Source organism: Carassius carassius, chromosome 27 (genome assembly GCF_963082965.1).
Source record: "Carassius carassius chromosome 27, fCarCar2.1, whole genome shotgun sequence".
Taxonomy (NCBI): domain Eukaryota; kingdom Metazoa; phylum Chordata; class Actinopteri; order Cypriniformes; family Cyprinidae; genus Carassius; species Carassius carassius.
In genome coordinates this window covers 16,342,359-16,354,005 of record NC_081781.1, presented here as the reverse complement: position 1 = coordinate 16,354,005, position 11,647 = coordinate 16,342,359, and the positions used below count along the sequence as shown (strand labels likewise).

Genomic DNA, 11,647 nt, shown 5'->3' with positions numbered 1-11,647 from the left:
ACCGCGGGTCCGCAGCAGAAGCACCTGGCCTGCGGGTCGTACCATTTGCATTGATTCGAGAGGGGTGTGGGGCCCTGCACAGCATGAAAATGACTTTTTTATACCAAACCAGCGCCTAACTACAAGTTTAGTTTTGCACAGGAACTTTTTTAGTTGTACATAAATGCTATACAAATGTTAGTGCATGTATATGTATGTATAGAAAACTGACGTCTAAGGGCCCCCCCCCTGCCTCGGGCCCTGGGTACTCGGTACCCTTTACCCCCCCAGTCCGACGCCCCTGCTCATAGCTTATGTGGAAGTTGTCCATTTATTCTACATCATCATTTGTGCAAATTAATCACGTGCTGGGACTAATACATCGTGACGTACTTTGCAGGTCGGTTTATGAAGAGGGTGTGTAACTCTGAGCGTTCATAATGTTTTGAGTCAGGCTGAGAAAGCAGAGCAGCAGAAGAAGCGAAGCGGCGCGAACTGAAGGCACGAGAGCATGAGGAGCAGCAGTCAGTGTGAACGCGGAGCAGCTCAGAGTCAGAGTCCGAGTCCGAGTCAGAGCACGATGAGCCCAGCACACAACTCAGCCCTGATGCTCGCTGTCCTCTTCATCTCCGTCATACCCATCACCACAAGTAAGTCTCTCCTTTCACTTGAGTGATTAGAAGAACTTATCAGAAGTTTGGTGGCCTATACTTTCTCTCTAATGAGAAAGCTGATTATTTATTTGAATCAAATTATTCATTACATTTAGCCTAATGTTGGTTCTAAAGAGCAATGGGATCATGAAAATAATATTAAATCATATAAATTAATTAATACAAATACAAATATTTTAAAATGTGTGTGTGTTCTGGAAACCTTAATAATCAAACAGTAACAATCAAAAATAAGCTTCTGAAGGTCATCTCAAACAGTAATTTTTAAAACCAATCATTCATTACATTTATACATCAATACCTCAATACAGAAATACATTTATTTCATGCAAGTGTACTGCAAAATTAATTACATTTCATGTATTAATAAAAATACCCTGCAGTAGTAATTGTGCTACTAAACAGTATACTTAAAGTTGACTAAATTGGAAGAACTAATTTTGTGCTTAATGAACTTTAATTGTACAGGAATAGTTTGAAGTACAGATAAACTATCACAAGTGAACTTTAGGTGCACTTTAAATATCTAGCATTAAAAGACTGCTATTATTCAAAGATCATACAATCCTCATCAATAGTGACATTTTAGGTTAGTTATTAAGAATTATTAAGAAATGTGCATTGTGCACAAGCAGTTCTCCAAACAAAGTTTAATTATAATTTTATATCAGTAAATCTCAATTGAAATGTCAGTAAATATGTTAATAGATTTGCACTACACTTAGTATGAAATGTATTTAAAATATATTACTTTTTTACTAGGGTATACTGTATATAAAAGTGAACTTGTATAAATGTACAAATCTGCACAGTTCAGTTCACAACACTTAATCACACAGGATTTACTTACTGATGAGGATAAAATGTTTTATATATGTATAAAGATCAAGCAGAAATTATTTATTGTGACAAATTAAATGGATGTAATACATACATTTTGCAACAGGTATTTATCTTGTCTTAATATAGACTTTTATTGATTTCATGATTGAAAATAATTGTGATCTCTATTGAAGGCTTAGAACTTTTGTCTGTGCTGTATTAGTGTGTCAGTAGATTGTGTGTCATTATGATGCATGTGATGAATTCTGTCTCGTTAGGCTGAGACTAATTAGCACAATAAAAACTGCTGGATGCTTCATAGTAAACCTGCAAAATGAGATTTTGATACATGTATGACTCATTTTGTGCATAATCATTACACCATAAGGATTAAAATGATCATCTGCGTGATCATATGCAGTACAGGAATCAAGAATTCACTCTATACACCAAGAGCAATATCAGCTAATTAGATTCAGTCAACTGATAATTATGATGTCACTGAGAGGATTTATTGTGAGAATATTACTGTACAGCGGAGACAGTTTTGACAGCAGTGATGTCTCAAGAATTTAATAATTCTTATGATTTAATCATTCTTATGATAAAAAAATCCAGAAATGCCAGGGGAGATGCTAACAGATTAGTAGCCTTGAAAAATAAACTAGTTACAGCCGAATGATCTCACTTTTTCCAGGTCTTAAACAGGTCCCAAAATTCATTCACAGAAAACACCTTTTGACAGTAATGGTTCAAAAACGAAAGCCAGATTGAGAGACCTATACAACAGATCAATAAACAAACTCAGTTAAATTGAAGCTTATTCCATTGAGGGAAGAGGTCAAAATCACCAAAACAAGAAAATCAATAAGCAGAGGTAATTAATTTGAGAGCTGTACAACTAAACCTCACAAAGATTACAGATTGATTTCACTGGCCAAATAATTATGACCAATGGAGACTTTGGAATCATTATAAGTGGACAAAACTACGCTGTGTAGAATTCAGTGTGTCAATAACATGATTTTTTCCATGCAAAATTCATACAAATGTTTCATGTTATTAATTTTCACTGTACCTGTAACACTAAATATTATTATTGGGATATATGTAATAATGATTTCTGCATGGATTGCAGGTGCTCCTGTGCTCTTGAATCCATCTTCAATAGAGCATGAGCAGTTACTAACCCAGGTGTGTATGATTTACTGTCAATAGACGTACTTATGAGCTCTTTCATTTTGATCTTATAGATTAACTCGCCAAATAAATCTCTTATACTGCCTTTAGTTATATACAAATTTCCTGAGAGACAAAAGTTTATTATAAATGGCTTATCCCATATTTGTTCAGTTTCAATACCTGTTAACTTTACTCTCTAAGGTGATGATTACATCTGTGCTTTGTTTACATGTGCTAACTGTGTGTACGTGAGAAATTACATGGCTGAACCCGGGGATCTAGAGGCTGGGATATGAAAGTGTAGTTTAATGCATGTTTATGGCCGTGGGCTGAAATGAACAACGCAGTACATAAATGACTTGATCCATTTTGAATTTGCTCTTTGTATTTGCACTTTGAATCTTCATTTATGCAAAATTACAACTGCATTCATCTTTTTTTGTAGATAACTGATCTGTGCTCGTTCTACCTCTCTGCAGACCCATCTTTCAGAGTGAGTAATGCAGCGTTGTTGCCATTTGCAATACAGCTACTGTGTATTAATGAGGAACCAAACCGAGAGTGGATTATGGTATAAATGTAAACGAGAAATATAGAGAAACTTTGTGCTAACTGAGGGCTAACAGCTCTGTGAATCCCAGTGAACCAAGTGAATTGTGCTTTTCTATAAGAATTAATTTCAATAATGTAACACTGTCAACAATTTCAGTAAGGCAAACTCATTTGGCTCAGCCACAAATATTTAACACTCATATTGTGTTCTGGACGTATTGAACCTTTTTTTGTCAACTTTTTCTTTTGATTAAATTTGTATTTCTTCATGGAACTGACTGGTCATATGCCTCAGTGTTTTTGAGAGACCAAGTCAAGTCACCTTTATTTATATAGTGCTTTACACATAGGGATTGTTTCAAAGCAGATTTACAGAATCAGTGATTCTAACTTCACCAAATTCTAATTCTGCTGTAAAGCAGCTGTAGCAAGAAATTATTGACATTAATTCAGTTCCTATCAGTTCATTTGTTGATTCAATTCAGTTCAATACTCAAAAATAAAGTTCAATTTAGCAATAAGCATCTCAAATGAAGGCAGTATTGTTTTCAGCTCAAGTCAATTCCATGTTGATTCATTTCAGTTCAATAACAGTGTTTAAGTTGCAAAAATCATGAATAATAAACTTATTTGAAGCTATAAAGCAGCTCTACAGAAATCTGATCCATAAAACAAAAAAAAGTTAAAAATGAAAGAAAACAAGGTGGCAAAAAGATTGAATGCAGAAAAAAAAAAATATATATATATATATAGCATAATGACAGCTTTACAAGCATTAAAAAAAATGCTGATATTTTTTTACCAGGAATGGTGACTTATTTTAAGCGCAGTAAAAGGCTTATACTTTCCACTTACATTTCTTTTAACCTTTGCCAGACATCTGATGTCCTGGAAGACTTGTGTTTCCTAATGCTGGGATCACTGCAAAAATCAGAGGTGAATATTATTCATGCCCACACGCAATCAGCACACACAGAAGATTTCACAAATATTCTACACATCATCGCCAACCTTCGCATATCATTTTATTAAATAGTTAGTAATTAGTTAATAGTTAGTTAGTAAATATCAAATATGGGTCTAGTTATTAATATAGTAATGCATAGATTAATGAAAAGACAATTAATTATTTTGTACATGCAGGAGATCACAGCTCGAGAGACCAGCAAAAGGGTGAGTGTATGACATTTGCAGTCTTAATTTGAGGTCGTCTCAGACACATTCAGTGCAATGACAATTCAATGAAAACATAACCTCAGCATCCTTTTATCTTTGCCTATTCATGTATGTTTGATTGTAATTGTATGTTTATTTTACATGGATAATGTCTTTTTTATGGATATTGGGGTTTTTATGGATATTTTATGTTTTTATCTGTATTGATTTTTGGTGTTTGTGTAACTTCTGTGTTTGGGTTTTGTATTTGTGTGTCTATACATGTATGTGTAGTTTTTATTTCATTATACTAAACCAAATGGTGCAGGATTGTCAGATGGGACGGTAGGTTTCCTCACGGGTTGTTTAAGTGTATGCTGTTACTGTTGCTATGCTGCACTGTCTTCAATAACACACCCAACTGCATATCGTAATTAGGGATATAATACTCATTAATTAAAGCTCAAGTGAATGAAATAAATTGTATTTGAGGCCACTTCACATTTCCCTTTTGGGCCAAGGTAATGGAAAAATCAAAATGCAATGTAGCCACATTCTTAGGAAACTGGATATAAAGGATAATGTAAGTAACTACAAAATAAATAAATAAATAAAATAAAAAACTTGACAGAGTGATCTGAACTTGTCACACAGCTACTAAATTTAATTTAATAAATAAATAAAAATAAATACTTGGATATAAAAAATATTTTGCTTGAAATTATTTTATCATTTTAACTGTATATTATCTTAATGTTTCCACTAAGTATAAAAAATGCATCTTTATTATTATTTTCAGATAATTATCAGATTATCATCCTACTACAGTGTTTAAAACTATCTACTCTCCAGTTCCCATTGCATGCATGTAACATCTGATGTCCTCCTTGACAGCCTTCACACTTATGACAGAAACAGAAAATTATTTAATTGATTTTATAAATTACTTTTTTTTTTATCCAAAAAAATAACGTATAAAAAAATAAACGTTATAATTTGCACTAGATATTCCATTGAAATATTAGATTTTTTTTTTTTTTGAGTGTGAATTAATATCAGAACTTTGGCAGCAACACAAACCAGAATAGAACCTAATTTTAATTTTAATTCCAAATTTAATTTACATGCCATTTTGTGTTGATGCTGTCAGAGGAAGTGTTCTGTGTTTTTTCCTCCCAACTGTCCATTCCTTGCATGTTAACAACATTTTTTCTTTAAACGTGTATCATACAGATATTTATTGATTCATTTTACATTTTAAAATATTTATATGCCAGTTTTCAGATTCATTTCAAATATGCAGCCAAATGTACTGCATATTTGTAACAAATTGCTATATGTTGCTATTAAACACACCCTCATATACTGTATGTTGTGATGTGATCTGGCATGGCCTGCATGTGATTGCGTTTTTACTGAACATCAATGCACCGCGTGTGCAGAATGAACACTGAGTCGCACTGAGGACAGACACGTGTGTATTAAATAAATCCTCTCTGCGACCCCTGGCCAGTCGCCAGGAACAAATGTTCATGGTTTTCATATCTCTCCATGTCTGTCTTCATGATATCTCTCTATATATGTGTATGTGTCAGTCTACTGTGTTGCACCCTCTTCTGGAGCTCATACCCCAGCTTGCCAGAAGAAGAAGCAGGAGAATGAAATTAAATGTATGTATCCTGCATGCTTACCTTCATTCAGACTAGCGCTGTGAGTAGACACCCTGAGAACCACTAAAATAACAGCTAAAGCAATATTTAGTTTGGGTAAGTGTCTAAATTCTGTATGTCCAGGGTTGGCATTCAGAAGTCAAGTTTAGCACATTTAGCTGTACTAAACATAATATATGGTCACCTAATTATGTAGTTGAATAGTGCATACGTTTTTATTGAAGATTTATGATAATTATGTTTCAAGGTTTTTCTCATGGTCTTGGAAATAAATAGAGTCCATTGTTAAATATTACAGCACTTGTATGTAGCTTTGTGTATTTTTGGAGTGGAAGTGGAATTCACCGTCATGTCGCTGTCGTAATTAGCTGCACGGCTGCACCCGAGAACTCTAAAAGGCTGCTTTTGGAGGCAGTATTCCAAGGCAGGAAGCCATCAAGGCACGTTCAAATCCAAGTTCTGCTTTACTTCCTGTCTCCGGAGGTTCCTTCTTCTGATGGAATTTTGATGGCAGCATTAGATGTATCCTTCGCTGCCTTTGATATCCCACAATCCTGTGCGTTCCATTCTGTGGTTGAGAAAAAAAGATGGCGTCTGAAGTTGCGTTTGGTGGTCAGTTTGTGTGTAAATATATATTTCCGACTAACTTTTGAGTTTGTTGCTGCCGTAAAGCAATCCGTCCTTCTTTCGGACTCAAGAAGTGTGCAAGGACCTTTACTCATGGAACAGATGTTTGGGGAGAGTGTGGTAAAAAAAAAAAAAAAGCTATTCACCATCTTAGAAACCAGTGTAACCTACCACCAGTATTACTTTAAAACTGAAAACTGAAAAAGTACATACAGTTGCTGTGGTAATTGCATGAATAGCTGACCAAAAACAACTTAAATTTAGATGGATGTTCATGGAGAGAGACTAAGTGTCTGTTTTTCTCAATACTCTTGATGCTTGGTGAAATGCCATATGCTGTTTGAAAATATCTCATCATGACTTGGCTCTAGGGCTTCTTTTCTGACCATCAGTAATTGTTGATCTAATTAAGTGTTAAGTGTTAGTTATTAAAGTACTAAGTGTTAATTATTATTAAAACAGACAGTGCGTGTATATGTGTTTATACACCACTACCGGACAACCTATCGCTCTTTCTCTGGTTGATGCTGGAAATAATTAGTCTTATTCACTAATTAATTATTCATTTTTGAATTGCATATGTTACCATTCAAAACTTTAAGGTTGATAAGATGTGTGTGTGTGTGTGTGTGTGTATGTGTGTTTGAAATAAGTTTCTTATTCCCACCAAGGCTTCATTTATATAACTAAAAATAAATAAAAACAGCAATATTGTGAAATAGTATTACAATTTGAAATGCCTGTTCTCTATTTGAATATATTTAAAAATGTCATTTATTCCTATGGTGATATTTTCAGCTGATATTATCAGTGTCACATGATCCTTCAGAAATCATTCCGATTTGCTGCTCAAGGAAGATTGTCATTGTTAAAAATGGCTGTGCTTTTTTTTTTTTTTAAGAAATCTTTTGTAACATTATGAATGTCTTGATCATTTTAATGACATATAAAAGTGTTAATTTATTACTGCTCCCAAATATTTTTTAAATGATAAAAAAAATATTAATTTATGCAGTGTATATTACAGAGAGTATACTACATTTAGTATAAATGTAATATTTATTCATTCCCAATGTAAGAAGACTATTTTTAATATGTACCTTTTATTTTTGTGTTGTATTTAAAAGTATGAATTTCTGTATTATGTAAGCTGTGCTTGTGCACATACATGTTTTCACGAGGCTGACATGTGCATATATGAGTTTGAGTCCATCTAATTCTATGTGCAGGATGTGAAATGGCTCAACCTTAGATTAACTGCTCCTGTCCATTTGAAGTAATTGTACGCTAAAAGTGTTATTGTGCTATAAGGGTAAAGACAAAACTGAACAAGAGTAAATGACTGCCTCACTCTCGCACAGGAAATGGTCTTGATGGATTTTGTTTGGGTAGATAAAGCTTTTTAACCCCTGACAACACTGCCGTCATCAAACCTTTAATTCATCTGAAAACCTCTGATGACTGAGTTAGTCAAAGTTGTGTACACAAAGTTTGGTAGCAATGTCAGAAAGTGTGGTGTGATATTTGAAGCACACCTATAACAATTCCTTCTGTGCACAGGATGACCTTCAGGGGCCCGGACGGATCCAGAGCAGAGGATACTTCCTTTATCGGGTAGGTCATAATATGGTCATAATATGAATGACTTCTTTTTATTGTTCAGCACAACATGGAAACTGTATGATCTTCTTTACAATAGAGAAGCGTTGAGGGGGATAGTTTTCCATAATATTCAGATTAGTTAAAAATTAAAAATACCAATTAATAAAAAATACCAATATGTATTTTTCAAAAGTGTTAATTTATGACTTTTAGTTACTTTCAATTCTACATGATACTTACATACTAAATTGTTTTGTTCATTTTTATTTGAGTGTGTTTTAGTAATTTTGTTATGCATTTATGGTTTTTTAAATGTATTTCTTATCCCTTAGTTTTTTTTTATACTTTACATTTTTCAAGTTAGGTGGCAAAGCAACATTTTTAGTTTTAATTTAAGTTTTGAAGTATGTTGTTTTTTTAATTATGAAAATGATTAATAGTTTTATTTTTAGTTGACATACCTATACAGTATTTCACATTTTAAATAGGCTATACCATTTTTTCTTATTACTTGAAAAAAAAAAAAACACTTCTCTGTAAATATTTCTCTGTTCTTTTCTGCAGCCACGAAATGGAAGAAGATCTGATGAGTATGTGTAAAACAATAAAGAACTGAAAAGACAGGTATTTTTTATTTTATTTTATGTTTTATTACATATGAGAAAAATCAGTTTAAGCCATACTTTTTTTCAGTGTGTTTCTTACATGTAGACTGGGTCTAGAGTCACTTTAATCTCACAGGACAAAAATACAGAAAAATAAAATAAAATACAAAAATGTGCATTGAACCTGTGATAAACACATTTTTTATACAAGTGTATCTGTTAATGTCTTTTAAGAAAAAAAAAGCATTTTTAATGAATATTTTCAGCATCTCCCAACCCCGTCCTGCAGGTGTCCTTATCCAGAGCCAGTCAACCTTGAAACGTCACGTTACTTGCTCCAGAAAACCCCCCTCTATTGAATTATGATGTTTAATGTACAGACAGAATCCAAATAAAGTATTTTATCTGTTCAGATGTTCCTGTTTGTGTAACTGTGCCGTGTCTTTTGAATTAAAAGCATTATAAAATATTTCTTCATTGTGCCAGTGTGATTTTGACCAAACTCACTGTATGGGTTTCACTGTATATTGGAATGTTACCAAAGAAGAAAGAAATAAAACCTTTCCCCCCTTCTCCATTTATTTATTGAAAGCACCAGTGTGACTCTGGTTCATTCTCTCTTTCTCTAGATGAATGTGTGTTTCTGTTATCTCGCTATTTACAACGATTAGTCAAAAAGCATTAATCAACCTTCACTTCCGATCACTGCCATTTTAATTGGATTTGTACATCTAAACAGCATGTTTCATGAACTGCATCCTTTCTGATAAACATCTGTTTATTGATTTAGTAGAATCTTGCTGATGGTCTATTGTTGTCATAAACACATATAATGTATTTATTAAGCTGTTGTCATGCTGTGAGGATGAACTGGGGCCTGAAATAACAAAGTAATTTTACGTCATGGATCGTGACTGCATTTTCTTTAAGAAACGTGACAAACTAAGAGTGGGAACATGAGGAAGATCACTGGTTCTAGACAGACAGACCTAGAGGGTACGACTCAAAACACATTAGTCCTGTAGTGGGTGTTTTGTAGGGGGCTGGGTGTGAAACAGGAAGCTTCGGGGCTGTGAAAAGACGTCGAACGCAATCAGTCTGAGGGTATGAGAGGAGTACTCATAATTTTGATGATCATAATTTTTAAGTTAATTGTACACCGATTTTTTTTTTTGGAATTTTCACATTTTTCTTTAAGGTATAAGTGGTTGCAATTAGTGCAGTCAAATGATTAATCTCGATTAATCGCATCCAAAATAACAGTTTGTTTACATAATATATGTGTGTGTACTGTGTATATGTATTATGTATATATAAATACAAACACATTCATGTATATACTGTATTTAAGAAAAATCTGTTGTTTATATATTAAATATATTTATATATAATATAAATTATAAAAATATATAAAATTATATACATGTAAATATTATCAAAATATATACTGAATGTGTGTGTTTTTGTATATATATATATAGATTTTTTTTTTCTTAAAAATAAACAAGCTAATCCATGCTAGATGAGAGAGAGAGAGGGAGAAAAAAAATAATGCAATGGTAACAAAAGCCATTGCGTTCCATAAAAAGAAACTAAATGCAGTTAATTACAATTTAGGCAGCCTAGTAACACAATATTGTAATGCATTACTTTTAAAAGTAACTTTCCCCAACACTGCTGCATTTAATATACATTTAAACTATAATGCATTTTTATTTAATTGCAATTCACATGCAATTCACAATCATTTCACACTTAAGAATATTCTTTTAAAGCACATTAAGTATTATTTCCTTAAGTATTATTTTTAAAAGTATGATAAAATGTACTTTTTCCACAAAAAAATAAAAAAAATCATAATGATCACTTAAAAATCTAAAGAGAGAAAATGTCTTGTATATAACGTAGAAATGGAGTTAACAGATTAATTTACTATAACACCACCACCGTGTGGTTATTTTCCCACTGCATTATAGTTGCGCGTGAACATTAAAGCTTTGCTCCACTGGGTGTCAGTCGATCTCCACTCAGTATAATAACATCGCCTGGCAAACAAAAGTCGAATCGTTTTAATGATAAAATATGATGATTATTTCCTACATATTCTCCGTAATGAAAAATAGCAGTGGGCTAAACTCGAGTTATCATTACTAGCATACTTTAAAGACCTATTAAATAAAGTACTGTCTCACACACTGACATTTTAACAGGCTAAACAATTTGCAAAATAAAAAATTAATTTTATTAAAAAAATTGCTAAATTAATTTTACTATAAACAATAGAACTGTGTCATGGTGAGTTAGATTTAAACATGAACAGATGTCTGCGCGTGCTTTCTACCTCACTGATTTGAATGTCACTGAAACATTTACATGTTTTCACTACGGAAAATTAGTAGCCTACAATGGACTTTACGCAAATTATGTAAAGGTTTTTAAATAGCCTTCTTTAAACAACGTAAAATGGTCTTGGGCCTCGTTTAAAACACCTAATAATTTTTCATCCACAATTGCTCTTAAAATAATGCAACAAAATATTTTTACCTTCCGAACGTCTTTGCTGTGCGCCACAGCACGTCGCGCACACGCATCATCTTCGTATTGGACAAGACAACTGTCAATCAACACGGCATGGTCTAAAATTTTCGCGCGCACTTTAGTGGTTTCAAGATAGGTTGACGTGCGTATTTGACCTAATTGGCGCTCGGCCAAAAGAAAAAGAGCGACACATGTGGGCCAAAGATTAGGATTCAGGAACATTTGTATAACATAAAATATA

General features: G+C 33.1%; 1 protein-coding gene across 4 annotated transcripts; it reads left to right on the top strand.

The window, feature by feature from the left end:
• Positions 1-389: 389 nt before the first annotated feature.
• nmu (neuromedin U) lies at positions 390-9,438 on the top strand. Of its 4 annotated transcripts, none has more exons than XM_059513529.1 (10): positions 390-629; positions 2,614-2,669; positions 3,103-3,150; positions 4,086-4,145; positions 4,353-4,382; positions 4,659-4,709; positions 5,960-6,034; positions 8,222-8,275; positions 8,828-8,887; positions 9,158-9,438. In XM_059513529.1, the coding sequence occupies exons 1-9, from the start codon at positions 491-493 to the stop codon at positions 8,861-8,863; spliced, it is 549 nt and encodes a 182-aa protein (XP_059369512.1). In that variant the 5' UTR covers positions 390-490; the 3' UTR covers positions 8,864-8,887; positions 9,158-9,438. The 4 variants fall into 4 exon arrangements, with proteins under 4 accessions (XP_059369512.1, XP_059369511.1, XP_059369513.1 ...); XM_059513528.1 differs by having other exon boundaries at positions 9,135-9,438; XM_059513530.1 differs by lacking the exon at positions 4,659-4,709 and having other exon boundaries at positions 9,135-9,438.
• The last annotated feature ends 2,209 nt before the right edge of the window (positions 9,439-11,647 follow it).

Bases quoted from the DNA above. Each gene is read 5' to 3' on its own strand.
- nmu (XM_059513529.1), top strand. From the start codon at position 491: ATGAGGAGCAGCAGTCAGTGTGAACGCGGAGCAGCTCAGAGTCAGAGT. The intron at 3,151-4,085 runs GTGAGTAATGCA...AACCTTTGCCAG, and splicing joins CTGCAGACCCATCTTTCAGA to ACATCTGATGTCCTGGAAGA. The intron at 4,383-4,658 runs GTGAGTGTATGA...ATGTATGTGTAG, and splicing joins CTCGAGAGACCAGCAAAAGG to TTTTTATTTCATTATACTAA.